At 40.1% G+C, this 24,634-nt stretch overlaps 1 protein-coding gene across 2 annotated transcripts in view; it reads right to left on the bottom strand.

Annotated features, from left to right (window-relative positions):
* Positions 1–918: 918 nt before the first annotated feature.
* SLC29A3 (solute carrier family 29 member 3) overlaps positions 919–24,634 on the bottom strand; it is a 30,906-nt gene continuing 7,190 nt past the window's right edge. For both annotated transcript variants that reach the window (XM_069979174.1, XM_069979175.1), the window contains exons 3-6: positions 19,241–19,323; positions 14,218–14,444; positions 5,737–5,899; positions 919–1,757 (exon numbers count right to left, since the gene is read on the bottom strand). In XM_069979174.1, the coding sequence (XP_069835275.1) occupies positions 1,127–1,757; positions 5,737–5,899; positions 14,218–14,444; positions 19,241–19,323 (1,104 nt within the window). In that variant the 3' untranslated portion in view covers positions 919–1,126. The remainder of the gene's footprint in view (positions 1,758–5,736; positions 5,900–14,217; positions 14,445–19,240; positions 19,324–24,634) is intronic.

A 24,634-nucleotide genomic window follows, 5' to 3' on the forward strand; every position in this document is an offset into this window, starting at 1 on the left:
CAGCCGTGGTCTTTAAGTCACTTTTCTGATTCTATGTAACCGATTGTGCTTTATATACATGCACCCTTTTTATTACGTTTGACTCAAAGCAAAATGATGCAGACTAATGTTTATAATGTTAAAATTAGGAGAAAAAAAAATTATCAAAAGATACAGATTATATATTATAACCTCACTCGGCCAGATTTCAAGAGAGATGAATCTACCACTTAAATAAGACATGAGACAGATGTCAAATTGAAAGTTTTTATGAGTTTTAAATATACAGTAAACATACTGAAACTCCAACACTGGGATCTGTGTCCAGCAGATTTAAAAACGCACCACACCTAGTGGTGTTACTATATAACATACATTATTGGCAACAGACTAACTGGTCAGCATGAACAATAAGAATCCAGTGGTACCGTTATAAAAGCACATGTAAAGCAGATCTTTTATAAGACCATGCAGTCCTGTTTCAAAACAGGGTAGTAAGGCAAGATGATTCTAAAAATTGGCACATAGAAGCCATTTATGAACGATAGTCGAATGTAGGAAAGTGGGTCTGCTGTATTGTATAACTCCTACTCATATTATGCTTATTATAACTTATTCGCTTTAAGGGTACAAACCCACTTGACGTATTTGCTGCGTGAATCAGTCTTAAAAATAAGCAGGCAAAACGCAGGTTGGCTTTATACAATTGTTCTGTGTTAAAATACGCAATCGCGTATTTTTGAAGCATGAAGCTACATGCGTTTTTCGCACAGGTTGTTAACAACTGATGCTTTGCTAACAACAAGCTTCATGCTTCAAAAATACGCAATTGCGTATTTTAACGCAGAACAATCGTATAAAGCCAACCTGCGTTTTGCCTGCTTATTTTTAAGACTGATTAACGCAGCAAATACGTCAAGTGGGTTTGTACCCTAAAAGAAAAAAAAAATCTTACTTTCATGCATTAAAGTATTGGACAATTAGACCCTTAGGTGAAACACAAGTAAACAAATAAAAACATTTTCAAGTTCTTAAAAAAAAAAAAAAAAGCTTTAAAAATCCATCTTCTATAAAGATTAAACAGATTGCATTTCGTTCCAAAGTGTCCGGATAAAAAGTCTAGCTAATAGTGTAAAACAAATTCTGGTTAAATTAAGTGAACAAGTGAGGAGAAAGCTGACCCTATTGCTAATCCTAAGCCTAAGAAGAAAGACATTACTATTGCTGTGCCTTCGCTCTGTTCTTTGGGAACTACCTTAGGACCATACACCATGGCAAGTGTCCCTAAGTAACCATTGCTGAATCCCAGCACAGTGATGAAAATAATTGGATAGACATCACTCTGGAAGAAGACTTGGTATATATGTTTTCTGGGCTGGTAGTTACAGAACATAAATAGGGGTATAAGAAAAGTTCGTAGGAAAATCAGTGTTGGTAGGAGCTTGCTGTTAGGTCCTGGGCTCTGAATCCAGGTTGTGATCTGCCGTCCGCTCCAGTCAGCAAAGTTATAAGTCAGGAAACATGTCATGGGAGTGAAATACTTATTGGTCCACACGCTACCCGAAGATTTCTCAACAGACTCAATGCCAGCAGAGATGGCTGGGAAGATGATGATACTAATGAAAAATGTGTAAAATAAGCAAGCAGCCAAAACTTTGACTCTCTTCAGAATGGGAAGTATTGGTGGTGAGTTGGTCTTGGGAGAAGTGTCCCTTGTTTCCACAGAACCTTCTCCTTGTGAAACTTCAGGTCTCTCTTCAAGTAGATTCAAGTAATAGCTTAAAAGAAATATACATTGTTATTCATATACTACATGTACAAACACAACACAGACATTTATCATTAAGGCTGGGTTCACACTGCATTTTTTTCATCTGCTTTTTTCATCCATTAAAAAAAAAAAAAAAAAAAAAAAACGGATAGAATTGTGTGCATCAGTTCTGATCCAATTTTCCATTGACTTCTATTATAAGAAAAATAAAAAATGGATCAAAATGCATCAGTTTTTTTAATGTACACAAAAAATTACTAAATCTTATTTTTTGAATGTTAAAAAAACAGATGCGTTTTGATCATTTTATAATGGAAGCCAATGGAAAAAAATGGATCAAAATGGATGCACACAACTACATCCGTTTTTTGCAAAAACGGATGAAAAAAACGGGTTGCCAAAATGCTGTGTGAACTAAGCCTAATACAGACAACCTTGGCCATGCCGGATGTCAACTGAGTTTGTGACCCAATTAAACAAATATATTTAATTGGGTAATCACAGAGATGACCACGCCATGGGGAGTTCTGCGTATGAGCCCTTTTCTGATTAAATAGTGCTTGTGTATGGAACTCACTCTAATGATGGGTACACTAATTAGTTAATATTGCTTTACCAAAACCAGGTGCCAATACATATTTATTTTCTTTAATCTGTTTTTTATTCATTTGCATGCATACTTTTTTATTCTATTGCCTGTATGTAATTATAGCTGCACATTATGGCTTTGTTAAACATCCCTAAAACAAATCCCTACAATCTACACAGTGCTAACCCACCTCAGCCTGTGACCAGTTACGCAGGCACCAGGAAGTAGGGATCAGCAGGAACCCGGGTTGCATCACAGCAGTGGCAGGAGATCAGGCAGAAGAGTAACCACCTTTTCTTTTTTTAAGATAGCCTAGGTCATTTAAAAAAGTATTTGTTTTGCTGGACAACTCATTTAAGAAACCCCCACTGTGTGATCCCAGAGAATGGCAGAGAGAGAACCAATGACCCCCTGAGCCGAGGTAATTTGTCTCTATCCTCATCCTGATAATAAATTTGAAAAATCATGCCAACCTGAGATAAAACTGCCCGGACATCCACAATACACCTTTAGTATTAGGTAAATACTGAATTACAGGGTTAACAATTAGGAGGTCTGAGCAGGTAATCCCTATGTAGTAACATATCAAAGTGAGGCAAGTGTGAACATGACTAAATGATGCTATACTTTCCCTTGAATTTCATACAGAATATATTTTCAGTAGGTTTTTACAGTAGAAGCAGTGCAGTGCCACCTACTGACAACAAAAAGAACTACAGCTGGTTTGTTCCTATACTACAGATTGAAAGTCCAGTATTCCTAATAATTTTATTATATCAGTACAATTATGGTAATGAAAAAATAAAGAGATGTAAAAGGAACTTGCCATGTTAAAGGGAACCAGTCACCCGTTAGTCACCTCTCTGCCTGTCAATCATCCTCACAGAGTGTGCTGACAGGCAAAGAGCTGCGACTAGCCATGGGTGGCTCCTCGCCCAGATGACTCATTCCCACCCCTCTCCTGGCCTCACGCATCGGAATAAAAGATGTCTTCAAGGATCTGACATCTATTTATTACATATCCTTTAAAAACAGAATTCATAATACCAGTGTGAACAGAACGATAACATAATAAAAGAGAACCAGCAGAACCAATTTCTTTTTGTCTCACACCTTACAGATCCTGAATTGCAGAAGTGTTGACCAGGGCTAGAAGATCACTTGTTATATGAGCTACTCCCCCTTGAGAGACAATACATCCATTTTGGATGAGTTGAATAAAAGTGATTCATGAGAAAAATGACTACACAAGGATGAGTAGTCTATGCATGTATAATGCTTTAAAGTGGTATTCCAGCTAATTTTTTTTCTCATTTGTACATACAACAAAAACTTTGTAATATAACCTTATTAAAGAAAATGTACCTTTTTTTTATTGTTTTATATTAAATATCAACAATTAAAGGACAACAGGGCTCCTCTGCTGCCACTAATGGCAGTGTGGGGAATTTCACAAGCCCTGGTCCCAACAAAGTTACATAGAGCCTTCCCTGGTGTCTATTCTAATGCATGTTAGCCCTAAAAAATGGACATAACACTTGGTGAAGCAGCTTGTGTCACTAGCGCTGTCATTTTTAGTATTGCAATTAGAGATGAGTGAATTTATGGTAATAAGGAAGTGAAGCGCTTAATTATCTCTGAAATCTGCTCATCAGTCTGCTGCCTTTTAACTCAGTGCCGTTCCATGCTTGGAAAAGCTGGATCCAGTCCTGGGACATTGGAAGAAGTGTCCCAGGACTGGATCCTGCTTTCCTCAGCACCCGGTGAAAAGTGGCATGGAGCGGCATTGAGTTAAACCGCAGCAGGCTGATGAGCGGCTTGCAGAAATAAAGCGGTTCACTTTGTTATATTACTGTAAATTCGCTCATCTCTAATAGCAATCATGTCTTCTTTATGTATATACAGTATATTTTGAATTTCTGAAATGCGTTTGTGCTGCGTTCAGCGGCTCCAGAGACCTGGCTCATATGCTACTTATTGAGAAACAATCCTCAGTCATCTTTCTGTTGAGTTGATTGTTTGTTCTTGCTTGTGAATTACACTTCTCTTTTGGTTTCTGAAGGAACAAGCATGATCAAACTGTGACAGATGTAATCTGAGGCCGAAACTCAAGTTTCACCCTGTGGTTTTCACTCTAAATGCAGAAATCTAGGTAAAAGGCTAAATATTGTTTAACAGAAGGCAATATATATATATATATATATATATATATATATATATATATATATATATATATATATATATATCACACACTTATTTATATGTATTTCTACATAGTTGGGTTGGATTGATTTTTGGAGAATGCAGAATCTCAAAGGCAGGGTGTATTCTTGCTGTAACAAATCTAAAGGTATTTTCTCAAGAATACATTTGGCGATTAAAAAATATATATATATATGTATTTCTCATGTGACCTAATATTTTGATGATTATGTCTAACATACCAGTCACATGATTACTTCTATCATAACTGCCTACCAGCTGTGCATTACAACCAGCGAACAATCTACTAGGGGTGCTATACTTCTATCTTTTCGTACTGTATGTAGTCTATTGCTCTCTGTGTGTGCTACATGCACTATAAGCATGCTTCTGTAAAGCAAGCTGCTCCTTTATACATCAGGTGAAGATAAATGCACAAGACTCCTAATCCTTTCCGCACCATCATAGCTTCCAGCAAATCTCCCTGAGAAGTATATTGTATTAGTTTTGTGAATATTTATGGTAAATTTGTACAGTTAATTTCCTGCTTGCTTTCATCCGTCATTATGAGGTTTAATGTTACTCTCAATGTCACCTTTAATGGAGATAATGTAGTCAGTGAAGCATTTAGATTCAGCCAAGTTCTCAATCCCAGTGAAGAAACAGTGAAAAGACATTAAAAGCATGACCACCATCATACATGTCGGTCACTGTTCTATCATGATTGCTTACTAGTATGGCCATATACAAACAAATATAGAAATATGCACACTGATGTAATCTGCTTCTCATTTGCCATACATTATATAGCACTCACGATTCTGTTGTCTTCCCCAAGATTTTTTTTACTTAATAAGAATAATAGTCAGATACAATAAATATCAGCTCAGAAGTCTCACTTTTCAAAACACCCAGCGATGCCGCACTGCTGCGGACCTTTTGGAGGAACACAGCTCCTTCCTCATGTGCATGAAATAAAAGAATCTTGGTGAAGACAACAGAACCGTGAGTACTCTTAGTAGTATGGCAAATAAGAAGTTTAAGTCAGTGTACACGTTCCTACATTTGTTTGTATATGGACCGGAGACTGAACACAGTGGACTTCAGTGAATGGGATTGACAGTGTTGCTTTTATTGGCTATAGGAGTGCTGGTTATACATTCATTTTTGTTCACACACAACAGTAAAATCTTACCTGGAGTACTCTATCCTGGGAAGGATGAGATAGACAACAATGCATATCAGAATGAAGACATCGGCAGTAAGGAAATAAGCAAGAGCACTATCTGTAACATTAGATGCTATGGACAGGTCCAATATTGCTGCCAAAGCACTGATTGTGCCTCCCATTGCCTGACCTATAAAAAAAAAAAAAAAAAAAAAAAAAAAAAAAGAATAAAAATAAAAAAGTATATATATATATATGATTTTGTGTAGTAATATATGAAATACAGGCTATGATGTACTGTACTTAGAGTAGCTTACAATTTTATTGACTTGTATTTTGGGACAATAAGATGCACTTTTTAGCAAGAAAACCAGCCAGTAAGTGGCCAAGCGGAGTGTCAGCTCAGACAGGCTGCTCTGAAGCTGCAGCCCGCACAACCAGGGAGGAAGTGGAAAGCAGGAGGAGATCGGGAACATGGACAGGGAATGTGAACTGTTTGGGCAAAGGCTGCACGGACATCGCTAATGATTAGAGATGAGTGAACCTCGAGCATGCTCGAATTCATCCGAACCAGATCATTCGGCATTTGATTAGCGGTGGCTGCTGAAGTTGGATAAAGCCCTAAGGCTATGTAGAAAACATGGATATAGTCATAAGCTGTATCCATGTTTTTCAGACAACCCTAGAGCTTTATCCAACTTCAGAAGCCCCCGCTAATCAAATGCCGAACCTTCAGGTTCGGATGAACTCGAGCATGCTCGAGGTTCGCTCATCTCTACTAACGATATCTGTGCAGCCCTTGCTAAATGATAATCAGGACGTGTAATAGGCCCAAAAACCACTTTCCTCACTTTTGCAACAATAGAACTGGGACTACTACTCCAGCCGTACATTACATACAATCAATAAGACCAAAAGTAAATGGATCCTTGCAGCTAGGATGTTTTTACCATGAAAAGAACTTTCAAGCTAACATACAGTACTAAAACACATAATCCCCATCATAACGGCCTATTTTTGCATTATTCTTCTCATCTGCTGCGTTTTTTGTGATAAGTACTTTTGCAGTGGGATTAGAAAACCCTGAAATTTTACTTTATGACTGTAGCTTATTATAGTGAATTAAAATAAAATCTATTGAGCATAATAAATATTAGCAGAAGTGCCTCTTATTCTAGTACATCGAGTATTAGGCAATGAAAAGAAGCTTTTTAAGTCTGTAAAGTTTGATTTGTTTTCTTGCGCATTAATCTGTTAAACCACTGAATCTATGAAAACTCCAGAACTCCAGGACTGTTATGTTTGTAGATATTTCCACAATTGAGTATTACCAATAATGTTCTAAAAGCAACAAAGTTTTTAACCTGTTAAAGAGAAACTGTCATTCATTCTGAGTTATGACAACTGCTGATAGCCCTAAGGTGCCATCAAGCAGAGGAGAGGATCCATACATGTGCTCTGGGTGATGTAGCTTGCACTGCCAGTAAGTGCTTTATAATGTCCCAGACGCTGGCTTCTGAAGTGTCAGAGTGGCAGGATCCTTTGTCCTCTGAGCGTATTGTAATGACAGCCTCCCCATCCCCACCTACCAGCTATAACTGGTGCCGGACAGCTCTAGTGTTATTAATGGGGTTCTTTATACAAGGAGGGTTTTTTAGTATCAAGTAGCTCTGCAGTAGTCTGCAGTAAAAGTTAAAGAAAAGTATAGTTAGCCGCCACCATCCTCCACAGCTGCTGTTTACCTGGGTGCCCAGTCCCTGCTGTGGTCCTGTTCTTCCTTCTTCCTAAGGCGTTTTGTGTTAGCAGGAACTGCCCACGTCCTGGAACAATTCCCTGTCTGCGAAACTCCTTTTATCGTGTACTAAAATGTGTTATGAGAGCTATGAAAGTCATGTCACCTAAATTAATATTGTTTTTTGCACTTTATTTCTAAACTGAGGCACATTCTAGAATCCTTTAAATCAGTGCTTCTCAAACTGTGAGGCGGGCCTCACCAGTGAGGCGCCCCCTAGTTGTTGGTGAGGCCCAGCTGGGGAGACAGTTTTTATGAAAGTAACTTTGATCTGCACAGTCCTCCATTTTAGCTAAATTATTAATTTATTTTGTACTTGCTTTATTAGCATATAGAGCTTAGGAGATGGGTGACGAGTTAGCCCTAGCATTATTTACAGATTTTGAATTGACTTTCACCACAGATGGTGAGGCCCAGGCACCCTCTTGGTCAGTCTGGTGAGGCCCAGGCATTGCCTTGGTCTGTTGGGTAAGGCTCCAGTAGAAAAAGTTTGAGAAGCACTGCTTTAAATGTATACTGATTTATTTGTTGTTCAAAGTGCCCAAGGTGCCATGTTGTATCTAGCCAGATCTGGTAGCTAAAATACAACCAAGTTGCCCAAAAAGCATTCCTGGTCAGCCTTCACTCTGTGTATAACAGCTCATCCTTACTTGTAATCTTTTTGTTGTTCGTTTCTATTTTATTTAATGGACATTGTACACCATACCCCATGTGGTAGTCCAAATGTTCTGTATATTTAAGATCTACCTATTGAACTTTATGTTCATGATATTCCATGCCTTTTTCTCTACAAAAACCTCAATGATATATTTCTAGTTGGGTACACCTGATCCATGTTCCATTTCACCGATGTTACTTCCTATCATGTATGATTCAGATACATGACCGCATTTTGGTGTCTGTGTAACAGCTGCAACACCCAGACTTCCCACAGGTAAACTCCGTACTGTCTACTGTGATGATGAATGTCCACTTCAGATAAACTGCAGGTGGTTTGCATTTTAAAGCGTTAAAACCGTCACTGTTGTGTAACACCAGACTTATTATGAGGACTGGTGGCCGCAGTTAAAAAAATAAACAAATAAATACCACACTTTTAGACGACAGGTGTGAAAACTGTGGCCTGCCAGTTGTTACAAAACTACCATTCCCCCCATTACTGGTCAGCAAAATGTTGGCTATCCAGACATGATGGAAGTTTTAGTTTTCCCAACAGCAAGAGGCCTGCAGTTTTGACACTTGTGCATTAGACATCAAACATCAAAATTATTAAAGGGATTTTCCATTAATTAAAATTTTTTTGTAAACAAAGCTTTATTCTTGTCAGGTAAAAAATTATGCAAGTTTCCAACGCACTTTATGTTTCAATTCCTCACTGTTATTGAAGTCTCTGCTTCCAGTAAATAGGAACACTATTGTAGATTTCAAAAATGAATTTTCTATAAAACATTGGCAGCACAAACTTCTTTCCAGGTTTGTGGTTAGACTTCAAGCACAAAGTATATCAATTATTATACTAAGGGTGCCTTTACACAGAGAGATTTATCTGACAGATCATTGAAGCCAAAGCCAGGGATGGATTTGAAAAGAGGAGAAATCTAAGTCTTTCCTTTATAACCTGTTCTCTGTTTATAGTCTGTTCCTGGCTTTGGCTTCAAAAATCTGTCAGATAAATATCTTTGTGTAAAAGCACTCGAAGATAACGATTGATTGACCAAGAGAAAAAAAATGTTGTGCATGGAAAGTTATTTAGTAGTATTTAATATGCTGTTCCTATGGCTCAGATGAAAGGAGCCTTGACAGCTCTTTTCACTCTAGGATATCATTACAATGGGATGTGACCTGCAGTTCAGTTATTTTCAGTGTTCGGGGATAGACCATGCACAGCATTTATCGGTGAGAAGTATATATAACAAGCCATTACCTTAATACCTAGAGCAGTGCTTCCCAACCTTTTCCACCTCGGGGCACACCTTGGAAAAAAAAATTTCCTCGGGGCACCCCTACTAAATAATGTTCTACAAAATAAGAAAAGTGTCATACAGTGACTCACAGGTGACGTCTTCTTTGATCTGAGGCGTCACTTTCCCTTTCCCTCTCCATCCGCCATAATGATTTCTAGCAACTTCCTATCCTTTCTCCCCCCTTTCGGCTCCCAAAGTAACTGCGCTGTTTGGTGTTATGTGCAGTAAAGCGAGTAGGAATGTGGGATGCCCCCTGTATGTAGGATCCCCCGCTGTGCCCCCATGAGCTAATAATACCCCCAGAGGTTCCCCCATGAACTAATAATGCCCCCAGAGGTGCCCCCATGAACTAATAATGCCCCCAGAGGTGCCCCCATGAACTAATAATGCCCCAGGGGTGGCCTCCATATACTAATAATGCCCCCAGAGGTGCCCCCATGAGCTAATAATGCCCCCAGAGGTGCCCCCATGAACTAATAATGCCCCCAGAGGTGCCCCCATATACTAATAATGCCCCCAGAGGTGCCCCCATGAACTAATAATGCCCCCAGAGGTGCCCCCATATACTAATAATGCCCCCAGAGGTTCCCCCATGAGCTAATAATGCCCCCAGAGGTGCCCCCATATACTAATAATGCCCCCAGAGGTGCCCCCATGAACTAATAATGCCCCCAGAGGTGCCGCTATATACTAATAATGCCCCCAGAGGTGCCCCCATGTACTAATAATGCCCCCAGAGATGCCCCCATATACTAATAATGCCCTGAGAGGTGCCCCCCATGAACAAATAATGCCCCCTGCTCTGCCCCTTAAAAAAAAAAAAAACATCCTACTCACCTAATCCGCGCTGGCTCCGTCTTGCGAGCCGCAGGGACGGGACTTCCGGCAGGCGTGATGACGTCACATGATCACGCCTGCCGGAGAGGTCATGTCCCGGCCTCCCATAGGCTGCTGGCATGAAGTGCCGGCGGCCTATGGGAGTGAATATAGGAGCAGGATGCCGACACTTCCTGCTCCTATATTCTGCTTACTTTGTTGTTCCGCCCGCTCATAGTGCAGGCGGAACATGATAGTGATCCGTGCATCCAGAGAAGCTGCGCGGGTGCAGCTTCTCGGGATGCTTAAAGAGACAGCGCACATTTCCCGCCGGGATCCCACGGCACCCCAGGCGGGTTCTTCCGGCACACCAGTGTGCCGCGGCACCCCGGTTGCTTGTTTTCTAGGGAATTTCTTTTTGAACTCATTTAAAAAAATATATATATATTTTATATATATATATATATATATATATATATTATATATATATATATATATTCACAACATGGGGTAAAAACAAAGCGTGCCAAAAATCTAAAGCAAATGCATTAAAATGTCCCATTTCTTTCCTGAGGGAGACATTCACAAATAATAAAGAATATAAGTGTCTGTTAACTTGACAAATGTTGAGTGAAAAAAGAAGCACAGAACAAAACAACACCATATAAAATCCTGCAGGGGACTCATCATTCAAAGAAATGCATTACTAACTTATCAAACATGCAAATAAGGCTGATCCCAGAAAAGCCTAATGTCATTACAAAAGCACAAGGATGACTGCGAGGACTCATATGCCCATGGCTGGCCCACGTCTTCTTACCTCAGCGCCATTCCCTTATATGTTTCTTCACAACTTACAAAACACTTACACTCTCACTGATCAGTTTAAAAGGGCCGACTTACCTCAGTGAGTCCTATCCAATATCCACTTCTTCGAGAAGACCACCCCTTCAACTAGACCTGATTTCATGTTATACATACTGCTAATTGTCAAGGAGACCATGTCTATAATGAACATGTTTCAATGCAATTTTAGGTGGTCATATCAATGAGTTTTCACAGTGCAACATAACGCAACTGTTCAAAATTGTATTTTCTTGCAGCCATTACCCTTTCCACCTCATTCCAAATACATACCAATGTTTGGCTGGATAACAAAAAGCGGGGCATATTATGCATAAGGATTAGCTTATACAAGTAAAAACTGACACCTCCCTTTGGGCCGTATTAGGCAGCCTGATGTTTAGGAGCAAGCGAGTGCCGACCTGTCAGGTCAGTGTTTGCTCTTTGTTCCCCGCTCGCTTTCTGTGTTGTTACACACACAAACATTGGGTGGGGAGGAGCAGGGGGGCTGTGAGGAGCTGCCAGGACATTCCTTAGAAGATAGACGCGGTCTGCTCCCGCTGCTTCTATCACACGGAGCAGAGGGCCAGCAGACCATCAGGATCGGGATTTTGGTTCATGTTTTAAAAAGAACAGCCGACACTGTGCATGTCAGCTGATCGTTGCCTTGAAGCTTGAACTATTACACTAAACAATCGGCCAGGTAAGCCTGATAGTTGTCTGGTGTAATAGTATGGCTTTGGGTACCAATGCCATAAATACAGTATTATTATTGGAACGTCTCCTAATTCCATTGACAACTGCCACAGAAGCCATGATATTAGGACATCAGAGTACAGCCCCTTTAAAGGGAACATAACTGGGGCCTTTTCTATCTGAGCGTTTAGACTTCAATCATGGCACAAAACTAAAGGCCACAATCTATCCCTATTGTATATACAATACTACATATTCCAAGAGTTTGGCTTTGCTTTTAAGACAATATAATAGAGCACAGGCAACTAAAGGTCATGATAAACTAACTACAGTTGCTCTACCCAACAAATGCCTACTATATGGTGATAACAAAGGTCATACTAAACTTATTGTTTTAATAATAATCCAACCATTCTAGCTAAAGGTCTGTGCTCCAAAGATAAAATAACTGCAATAGCTCATGGTCTACTAATATGCAGAGTGTGCTGACAGGGTTAATACGAGGCTATCACCACCACAAAAGGCTGTGGCTAATGGCTGTGTTGCTCAACACAGGAAAGCATGTGTCTCTAGGTTTCTTTACACATTTTGCTTCCTCACAATAATTCTTTGAATAAGAGAAAATGCACATATGGCAAAACTTACAAAGTTAATAATAATAATAATAATAATAATAATAATAATAATAATAATAATAATGATAATAATAATACTTTTATTTGTATAGTGCACACAGATTCCGCAACACTTCACCTATCTGTAAAGTAACATGTATCATACATCCGCTAATATTTGTGAGAAGTTATATTATTTCTGTGTGCTACCTAAGGTCATTTTGGCCCAGCCAACCCTCCCTGCACAGCTGGTAGCACTGTAGCTGGTAGCATGGTAGAACGGCAGCTGGTAGCACTGTATCTGGTAGCACTGCTGGGTGATGTATGTATGTATGTATGTATGTATGTATGATGATGGCATAGCAATGATCAGTGTATAAAAAGAACATAAATCGATCTACAAGTCCCCCAAAGGGACTTAAAATGTATAAAAAAAAAAAAAAAAAAAAAGTTAAAATCACTTAACACACTACCCCAAAGCCCCTCCCCCAATAAAAGTTTAAATCACCCCCCTTCCCCATTATATAAATAAAACATATAAAAATAAATAAACATATAATATACTGTAGCGTGCGTAATTGTCCGATCTATTAAAATATAACAAGCGTCATTGCGAACAGCGTAGACGAAAAGAGGGGAAAAAATGCGCGGATTACCGATTTTATGTTACATGATATATTAAAAAAAAATTAATAAAAAGTGATCAAAAGTGATCAAATCTATCAGATTATATTGACTCGCCCATGGCAGTGTGGTAGTACTACCACACTGCCATGGGTGAGTCAATATGATCTGATAGATTTGTGTTTAGATAGTGGCCAGAATCATGTTTTATTCCTATTTTGGGAGGCCTTCTATTATGTATTAGAGATAGTAACACACAATTGACTCCAGACATTAGGCATTTTTAACCTAGTATTTCATGAGTAGAAGCGGTGTGTTTGTAGGACGCCATTTTGTAATCTTTTGTAATTTTTTTGAATTATGTGATACACGTTGTTTTTAAATTTTAATGTGAAAATTAAATTATGAATTTCAGCTGAAGCCTTGTTTTCGCTCTTTTTGTATACTATAATTTTTAACATAATAGGCTTTTTTTTATTGGATATTTTGTATTGGGTTAAGAAAGATATGGGTATAAAGGAATAGAGCCATAATTGACAATTAATTGCTAATACCCATTGGAACGTGTGTTTCTAAAGTACAACTATTCCTGTAACAAACAAGCCATTACATGGCCTTGTAGGTAGAAAACTGAAAGTGCTAGAGCTCTTAGAAGGGGAGGAGGGAAAAATAAAAGGGCAAAGATCGAAATTTGCGTGGTCCACTGGGTCATTTTGGGCCTGGTCCTCAAAGGGTTAAGAGTATATGCAGTACAGCATTTTCCAGAAGGCTGATTTCTGAATGAGGGGTTGAAGCTAGCAGCTCCTTGCTTCCTTGGTTTTCAGGTGCTGAAACACCTTCAATAGCCGTAAGTCCAATTATTTCCCCATACACAAACATTTGGCAAATATTCATGTGTTTCCTAAGCCGCAGCCAGAGCAGCTCTAGCGCCAAGAGCCAAAGGACAGACAGTTCAAGTGCATCACGCCCCATTACACCTTATGCTGTTGGCTGACTTCGGCATGAAGTCACCTTTACAAGTTTCCCAGCTCTCCAATTCATTGTATAAAAGGGTAAGTAAGACAGGAAACTGGTTTACAGGTTTGTCAGAGTATGGCTAGCAAAAAAAAAAAAAAAAAATTATATAATTTTATAAAAAAAATATTTAAAAAGTATTTACCTGATATTAATGACTGGGAATGTTTCATTGGGAAACGTCCGGTCACACCAAAAACACTGGCAGTAAGGATGTTTGATGCTCCGCTGAGAATGGCGACACATATCAAAGTCAGGGCAAAGAACTGCTGAGTCCAAAATGAAGTATCTACTTTCACCAGCACTGTAGTGAATATAAACATGAGCAGCATGACGACTAAGGATGACAATACTCTGGTCTGAGATGAAATCCTAAAAGAAAAAAAAAAAAAAAAAAAGATGTATTTGATGAGATGTATTTACCTGTATGGTAGGTAAAAGCATTTACACATGGGTATATAAGGCTGGCCAGGGGGCACATGTCCTACCCACAATCTCATACATGGAAGGCTGAACATTCCATGAGATTAAGGAGCAATTGGGAATAAGACACATAGTCATGGCTACAGATAAACAAGGTAAAGGTGATGTGAGGTTATCTGACCCCGCTGCAGTATGGCAAGTGTATTGAAAGGGGACCTTCCAGCTGGATATGGCCTTCACACTGACCTCAATTCACAGAAAACAAAAAAAACAAAAAAACATCTTGACTGGTGCCTGTGCCATATCCTTATTGCTGGTATCCACACACAAACAGACATGGTCACTTCCATTACTGCTACACATTTCTGAATGTACTGGAGTCAGCCTAATGGGCCAAATCCAGCTGACAGGTTCTTGTTAACCTGTACGATGGTTAGGTACTAAAGGCCACTTCACAGGTATACCAGAGTCACTGTCATTAAAAATTTTTTTTGCAGAAATTAATAGTCCAGGCGATTTTAAGAAACTTTGTAATTGTGTTTATTAGCCAAATATACCATAATCTGCATGTAAAAAGATTTTCCCAGGTCCCCCTCTCCTCTCCTTTCTGTCATCCACTGCTCAGAATCAGGAAATCTCGACAGTTTTTTCATCAGTCGGATCTGTCTGGTCTATGAAGAGGGGAGGGGGGAGGAGGGAGGGGGATTAGACAGCAGTTGAGAGCTGAGAACAAAGGATTACTCAGTGGGGGAGCTATTCACAGTGCTATTCAGAGGTCAGAGAGGTCAGTGGTGACTGCAAAGGAGAGAGCCCTGATGTGAATGTAAATTAACTCTTTGGTTTTCCTGTTTTGCTGCCTCTACTTTCTCCTCCATAGGAAAATCATTAAGACAGAGGGAGAGCTTCAAACTGCTTTTTCATGATAAAAAATTTTTGGCTAATAAACCCAATTACAAAGTTTCTTAAAATCGCCTGTACTATGTGTGCGTGTGCACTGGCTGCAGCAGGCTGTGTGTACGTGTGCTATGGCCGCAGCAAGCCGAGTGTGAGTGTGTGTGTGTGTGTGTGGTGTGCGCTATAGCTGCAGCAAGCTGTGTGTACTATAGCTGCAGCAGGCTGTGTGGACCTTTCAGCACCTTTTCGGCTTCTGAGGTGCTCACATTGTGAGGAAGGTGTGTGTGTGTGTGTATGTATGTATGTATGTATGCATGCATGCATGTATGTATGTATGTATATGTGTGTGTGTGTGTGTGTGTGTTTGTTAGTGTGTGTATTACCTTTCTTTTTTTGGTAGCTGCTGTACTTTTTCCATAAACTGTTCTGTAACTTCGTCCTGCCTCCAACTACCTCCTCCTCCCAGCTTTACCTGAATATTCATTGGGGGCTGGCTGCAGCCTTTCTGGCGACGTCATCTGACACCAAAGGCCCCGCGCCCCCCCTAATGAACAAACTGCGCATGCGCCGTAGAGCATCAGGGTGGCGCAGGCGCACTGTGCAAATCAACTGTGGGGATAGGCTATGGCCCTCAGCGTGACTGCGAACTGACAAGTGTGTGCGGGGCCTTTGCCGTCAGATGACGTTGCCAGGAAGGCTGCAGCCAGCCCCCAATGAATATTCAGGTGAAGCTGGGAGGAGGAGGTAGTTGGAGGCGGGATGAAGTGCGGCACAAACGCAGCAGCAAGACTCCTCTTTGGCACTTGTGCCGCAAGTTACAGATCAGATTATGAAAAAAGTACAGCAGCTACCGGAAAAAAAAAGGTAATACACACACACCTTCCCCACAATGTCAGCACCTCAGAAGCCAAAAAGGTGCTGACAGATTCCCTTTAAGTATGGTAAATATTTAGTTAGAAACATAGAAGACTGTCAGCAGGAAAAGACCACATGCTCCATCTAGTCTAGTTGTGTGTAGTTCTGGACATGGAGGCTGGAGACTGGCTGCATCTGCTTTATACACAGTATTCCTTTATTCACTCAGAAGTCGCCCCAGGATCATGTAGGACATTAGGGAGAAGCTGTTGAGCCAGTGTGATAAATAACTCCCCTGGTATATGATTGGCCATTTATGAAGGAGCAGGAGTCGGAGTTGGAGTCGGAGCTGCGGCTTACCGACTCCACAGCCCTGAATATAAGCCCAACAGACTGGAGGAAAGGTGGGAAACCCTTTTCTAATGTTAGGCCTAGTGGCCAGACCGAAAACTGAAAGATGTAAGGATTTTATATTATTAAAATAATAAAAAAAAAAAATAGAAAAAAAAAAAATAGGAAAATGAGAAGAAAAAAAAACCCATCACCAAAAATTTTGAAATATGAAAACTTAAAGTTATAGGTCATCTATCAGTAATGAATTCCATTTAAATCTTTGTACTATCCTTGCTGGCTGTGCGTCAGTACAGACCATGCTCCGGTGATTTATAATCTGGGGATCATTTTTACAGCAGACAAGTACAATATCTGCTATAGGAGATACTAAACACGTAGGAGAAGAGTAAAACTGCTGGTTGATCAGGCATGTTTCCTGGTTTCAACAACAACCACCCACAGAATTTACAGCTTATAGTTGTGGACTCTTAGAGGTTGTAAATCAAGATCAGAACAGAGATTAATGTCATTTACAAAGTTATACAACTTTGGTTTAGATCTACATAGAATCTGTAGTCAAAACAATATACACGTACAGTACACTGCACCCTAACCAGTCTTTCAGGTGTACCTCACTGTCTGAGCTGTTGGGAGAGATACATTCTCATAGCAAGGACCTGACATTAAGTGCAGAGTTAAATGGTAATGTAATTTCCTTCCCTTCCCTGTGAGTCAGTAGGGCCAGGCACAGAATGACACTTCCATCATTTTAATGACAGCCAATTATAGCAAGTAAATAAATACAATTCTTTCTTGTAATGTTGTTTATAGCAAAAAGAAAAAAAAAATATAGGCCATATCTTGATTTGCTGCTTCACCACAATTACATTGTTGCTAGGTGTTATTTTAGGCCCCCTTCTTGCACTAGTAAGCTCCATACCTATTTTAAGGCATTTCTTGCTGTGACAGCCGCAGGTTGTTAATAACCTGTGCTGGGGGAATGCAGATCCAGGTCTAAGTGCATTGCCATGTCTACCATCAGTGCCGATAATGAGCTGTCTGGAAAGCAAGGAAATATGGGGTGCTCTCCAAAAGGTAAAATAGGGAAGAAAACAAGACAAACAAACTTTATAATTTTCTGATAAACATCTCACTTATATTCTTCACCTTGGCCTCGAAGTACATCACTGCGGCTTCACACTTACACCCCTCTAGAAAGTATTGAGGCCTTCTATTAGGATGCGTCTATCTCCTATACTTTTCTCTAACATCCACTCTCCTCAGGATCTTTAGGATTTAGTAATTCTGCTCTCATATTCCCTCTTCCTTTAATACCTGTACAAATATACCCATAGTCCATTGGAGGGACTGTAAAATACCGAACAACCCTATCATTCACAACGATTGACCTACAGTATCATGGGCAGATACACCATATTGGGCTAAAGTTGGCTATACTTCAGAGATTTTGGATTTTCATTTTCTAAATGACTTGTTCACAACAACAATTTGGACAATGGACGACTGATCCATCTATGAGCAAGGAAAGATAGGGTGCAATCCAAAAGGCAAAGTAGGTAAAATAAAGATAAAGAAACAATTTGGGCAATGGAAGACTAATCTGAACATTATACTGTATGTAGCCTACAAAAAATAAATCAAATTAATTCAAAGCACTCCTCTAAAAGGCAAAAATGCCTTTGCTGTCGGGCCAGCCCCCAGTGCTTAAGGCCAGGCTGGTGCCCGGGAATAGACCGCCACCGTGCGCTGGAACCGGGCCGCAGTTAAAAAAAAAAAAAAGGACCACACTACCGGCATCCACGCTCCGGTCTATTGATGTAAAAACCTTGAAGCAATGTTCCGGATGATGGTATATTCGAATTAATACAAAGGGATGTTTCCTAAAGACAGCCTGTTCTTCAGAATACCCAGGCCAATTATCAGTCAATCACTTTGAATCCAGCTCCTGGTATCAGTGGTCGACACCAGGTAAACACCATCTATGGCAGGAAAAATGTAGTAGTGCATGCTGCAGATTCAAGTAAATTGCTGCCCATGTAATACACACAAGTGTCACCATAGTACCATACTCTGCTACTGTAATCATATAAGACTTTGTCTGAGTAAAGGTCCTATTACACAAAGGGATTATCGGCCGTATTTGGCCGATTATAGGCCATTACAGTCGATAATCGCTTTGTGTAATAAAAGGCAACAATCAGCCAACATGTGCGATGTCAGCTGATGGTTTTCTTACACACGCCAACAGCGAGCAGGTAATAGGGCCGGCAGCAAGCAGGGAACTAGGAGCAAGCAAACAGTGACCTGACAGGTCGGTGCTCGCTTGTTCCTGCTTATCAGTCAGTGTAATAGGATCCTAACTATTTATGTGATAGATCTAGATAGCTGCCACATGAATATAAGATGCTATAGTGTAAACACATGTTAGTGTCCGCAAACACATGTGCGTGTCTGCAAAAAGAAGACACGCTGACACATGTAGGACTCCAATAATATGAAAGCATAATTTCAATATTTAAAATTACCTATATACATGAATAATCCCTTTAAGCTATATCTTCCAGTCATTTCTGTTGCTTTAAGACTTTGGGAAAACCAAAACATTATGGTAAAATTTCAGAACTGACTCACGTAGACTTTACCTGTTTACAAGGTAGAAATTCAGTATGAGGCATGGCACAGAAGGTACTGCTGTGGCAATTGAAAAGTAACTCTCAAAGTAGTCCTGAAAGGTAAAGGTTAAGAAAAGTGTTGTTAGACATAAATGTTTTACTGTACTATGTTAAGTTCCACATTACAAAACTAGCAAAATAGCAAAAATTTCATAATCTAACCTATTTAGACATTGTAGATTGTGTGTAGGCAGCTGACACAGGAAGGGCAAAGTAGTTATGGGAATCCGCCTTCCTTCTCCATTCCAGACTTCTGAAGGCTTTATTGTTTAACTAATAGGACCGCGCTTCCCAATTCTGCCTATTGACGTCAAATAGTTAACTAGAAAAGATCTAAGTCAATTATCCTGATTATCATTATTAGATTAAGAATTTGTCACAACCAATAGGAATTCCTTCCAATGCTTGGTAAAGTTTTAGCTCTTGTGCTAGATTTGTCTTTGATTTAACGCTAGTGTGGATCTCAATACTTTAGACCCAAAAGCCTAGGAGCCCATTCCATTTATTTTGCTATGAGTAAGTAAGTATGTGAACAACAACAACCTGTGTGTAGTACTGTGCAGTGGTGTAGCTACCATAAAGGCTGGGTAGGCAGTTGCTATGGGGCACGTGCAGTAGGGGGGCCCGTGGGAGAAGGTAAAAGTGTGTGTCCTTCTGCCTAACCCTTATGTACTGCAGGGTGTAAGTGATCCAATGTTTACTTACATGCTGCAACGCAAAAAAAAGTGTTAAGCAGAAGACAGATCTCTGCTTCCCTGTTCCCTGCTCTGATAACTTCTGACCTCTGGCAAGTAGGAAAGGAAAATGTACAAAGCTCCATGCAGAGGTCAGGGGTTATCAGTGCACCAGCAGTAAAGCATTATATATATATATATATATATATATATATATATATATATATATATATATATATATATATATACACACACACACACATGTAGGGGAGGGGGGCCCTCTTAAATATTTTTTGCTATGGGGCCCTGTAAATCCTAGCTCCACCCCTGGTACTGTGGAATATGTTGCTGCTATGTAAATGAAAATGATAAATGACCTAAGAAGTTGTAACAGAATTTTCCAAGGTACACTGGCAACCCAGTTCCTGAGATTTGTCTAACCTTGTGTACGTCCTCCGTGGCAAGGATTTATCAAGACCAGTGTATCTGTTTGCAGGTCCTAACTAAATCTCCACTCCTATATCCCACACTGGATTTGAGAGGTGCACATCTCAGTAAATCCAGCGACTCTAAGGCTGATGGAGTAAATTTTTGCCATGATTTATTCTTTTTGGTGATAAATTTCCCTAATATATACACTGGGAAAACATTGACATCACTGCAGATATCTTGTCATCTCCCAATAAGAATGTTGGATCACCAGTTAGATTGGGGTATAGGGTGCCATTTGTAACTAATTTTTTATTCCAAACAAGTTTTTATTGTGGTAAGGTGGAAATAGAAGAAAATCTTCCAGAAAGGTAATAATGAGGACATGCAGGTCCTAGCACCAAGTACATAGTCAACAGGATGTCCTTTGCATTGACCAGAATTTTTTTTTTTTACTTATATAGCCCTGACCTATTTAGTAGCACTATATAAAAAGATTATAACATCAGTACCTGTCCTCACTAGGACTCACAATCTATCCTTTTTGGATTATGGGAGGAAACCAGAGTACCTAAACCTATTCAAGCAATGGGAAGCACAAACAAACTTCATGCAGTTGGTTGGATTTGAACTCAGAACCCTGCTTCTGCAAGGTAAGGCTTGGTTCACACTACGTTTTTGCAATCCGTTTTTCCATTGAATTCCATTATTTAAAAAAAAAAAAAAAAAAAAATCTTTTTTTTTTTTACAGACACAAAAATCAGGCGACTACATTTTTGTGCATGTTAAAAAAAAACGGATCCGTTTTGATCCTTTTTTTTTAATGGGATTCAATGGAAAAAAAGGATGAAAACAGATGCACACACATGCATCCGTTTTTTCCATCCGTCTTTTGCAAAAACGTAGTGTGAACCCAGCCTAACACTGCTAACTACTGAGAGGAATTTTGCCAAACAGACTTATCCAATCTTTAAACTGAATTACGATAAGGTCCAGAGCAGCAGACCACCCTTTGGCTAGAGGGAAGGGCTGCTAGAAAGATACAATATGTGGTTTTGTATTAATCTTCACAGGTGTCACCTTTCTCCTAGGTGAGGGTGAAATAAATTGCTGTCGTGAGGTGAATTATTGCATAAACTCCCACTTCTAGACAAAATGCAATTATAAGAGTGCATTCACTGTACGATATGTTTAGGTAACACTTTTCCTATAGTACAGTCTGTCCCAGCAGTGGAGCTCTGGACTGCTCTTGTGGAAAATACAAATGGTCCAAGCTCTGCTCTATTGGAGCAACCGTGTCCTTTCACTAAGCACGCTAAAAAGAGTCATGGAAAAAGAAGATATACTTCTCAAGGTTACCTTTAATATAGTTCGCTGTATATTTATACACATGATTATAATACTAAGCAGAATAATCAGAAGATATAATTAGAAAACAATATTATTTTCCAGTAAGGGGATATATACAGCAGTGTGTACTATCAACACCAGGCAGACACATGCTCTAAGTGTTGACTTTCTCCCCTAAACCACTACCCCTAACCATGTGCACAAACCTGGCTACACAGCAACGCAGCTTAAAGGAGCTATCCAAAATGTGTAACTTTTTTTTTTAAAGCCCTTTTCTTATTATAGTGTTTTTAGTGCAATTATTCTCATAATGAGAGTTGTAGTGATGCTTTCTCACCTCACTTGGGGCTAAGGCGTAGGCTGTTGAACCACTGGCCCCATTAGCTACAACCCCGGTTACACCGTAGCTACTGAAATATCAAACTACAGTGGTACAGTAAAGTGAGGACAGATAGAACAATGTAAAAATTAAAATTGCCTGTGTCCATTAGATTACAGTGTTCATTAGATCAATTTCTGGAATATTAGTTTCATTGTAAGGGATCCCCCCAGGCATTTTAATATAACTTCGTATAACCTATACATTATCCACCATTGACAAACATGGTTTCTAAAATGTCAAATGTCCCATATTTATAGCACAGCTTCTCTACCTACTGACTAGGCTTTTGCTGCTCAAGCCAGATGTCTCTCTACAGGATATAATCAATGAATAAAAAGCAGCACTTATACTGGAGATCTCCCATTTCCGAAAAGAGGGCAATTCACTTCTTAATGTGTTAGAGATGATCCCACTATTATATGGTTAGATGATACTTTTTAGCTAGTTTTTTACCTGTTGAGAAACCCACAGATTGCTAGAATGAGAGACTCCTGCTTACCTTTCCTCTTTCTATATTTTACCGTGTTAGGGAGATGGTCAAGTAAACCTTCTTCAAAACATAACAAACTAAGGAAGTATTATTATCTACCCAGTAGCGGATCCTGAGATATAATATATATACACACACATAGATAGATAGATAGATAGATAGATAGATAGATAGATAAAAAGGGAGGGATAGAGTGGTATCTTGGTTTAAGAGTAACCTGGATTGAGATCATTTTGGAAGAAGAGCATTGCTTTGGTTTAAGAGCTTCCTGTACTGGGTGGGAGGGGGAGGGGCATGGTCTGCATAGCAGGGTATACAGCACTGTACTCTGACCCAGGAAGTCTCCCTCACCCTTTCCCAATGCTGTCATTTGACCACACAGACCACTGACAGCAGCCCTGCTCAGTTCTTCATCCTTCCAGCAGTCTCTGTCAGCCCTTGTGTTTCCCATCCTCTCCATTTCTACTATAATGTGCCTGCACTTACACTCTGTCACTGTCCTCCTGCACAGCTCTGTGATTCTCACTTCCTGATTGGTCCATGTTGAACACACACCCCTTTCCTATTGCTGTCATGTGACCATATAGACCTCTGACAGCAGCCACGCTTCTCTATGCTAGCCTGTTGTACTCAGGGCTGTGGAGTAGGAGTCAAAGCTAGTTTGGCTGGAATCGGAGTTAGAGTTTTGCTCATCGATATATATTATGAGCAACATTCTAATAGGACACTGGCCCTATTAGATAAGGGTGGTCGAGGAAAAGTGGTCGGTCGCTATTTGGCAATTTGTTTCTGAGCTGGAAGAGTCCATTGTGTGGGGGGAGATCTGTGCTGTTCTCTCCCTGGATGCTGGGTGATTGTATTTGAGCAGCAGTGTAATATGAACATATCCTGTGTAATATAGAGGAGGAGGAGAAGTCTAGCAGTAACCTCTGTCCTCAGCAGGACACGCAGCAGGCTGTGTGTGTGTGCGCTATGGCTGCAGCAGGCTGTGTGTGTGTGCTATGGCTGCAGCAGGCTGGGTGTGTGTGCTATGGCTGCAGCAGGCTGGGTGTGTGTGCTATGGCTGCAGCAGGCTGGGTGAGTATGTGTGTGTGTGTGTGTGCTATGGCGTGCCCCCACACCCACAGTGCCCCCTCTATATCACTATGTGTGACCCCTTCCATATGATTATGGCTGACCTCTATATTACAGGAATTGGGCATTGTTAGCAGTGTTTCTGTGTGCATGGTGAATATTTAGTTAGAAACATACAAGATTGTCTGCAGGAAAAGACCACCAGCTCCATCTAGTCTAGTTGTGAGTATGTCAGGACATGGAGGCTGGAGACTGGCGGCATCCACTGCACACACACAGGATAATCTGCTTTATATCCTCATTCGCTCAGAAGTCGTCCCAGGATCATGTAGGGCATTAGGGGGAAGCTGCTGAGCCAGTGTGATAAATAACTCCCCTGGTATATAACTGTCTATTTATGAAGGAGCAGGATTCGGAGTCAGGAGTCAAAGTCGGCCCTGATAAAATTCAGGAGGCGGAGCTGCGGCTTACTGACTCCACAGCCCTGGTTGTACTATGCTACTGCATTATGGGGATCTGCAGTTCCATTATGCACCTAAAAACTGCTGCTGCGTTATCAGGATTATGCACTTACTATACATTATACTCCACATGCTGATTGCTATACTGTACAGTAACATATAATATTTCATTTGTTTTACATGTTATTCAGAATAAAAAAAAAAAATTATTACTTTTAGGGGCAAGGAACCAATTTTCAATATTTCAATGATTTCTTAAGGGTCATTTTGCTTTGGTTTAAGAGTGATTTGAATTACAAGCACGGTCCCGGAACGAATTATGCTGGTAATCCAAGACATCACTATATATCACAAATGGACCATTGTAGTTTGAGATTTGGAAACTCCTATAAGTTCAGTCATCTCTAATCATGTCTGATCTGTGATGATCCATAGTTGTGCGGCCCCCAACTGACAAGACAATGAAAGCAATCCCCTTCCCTGTTTATGCAGGCACAGCAGCAC

The sequence above is a fragment of the Dendropsophus ebraccatus genome, chromosome 8 (genome assembly GCF_027789765.1).
Source record: "Dendropsophus ebraccatus isolate aDenEbr1 chromosome 8, aDenEbr1.pat, whole genome shotgun sequence".
NCBI classification, from domain to species: domain Eukaryota; kingdom Metazoa; phylum Chordata; class Amphibia; order Anura; family Hylidae; genus Dendropsophus; species Dendropsophus ebraccatus.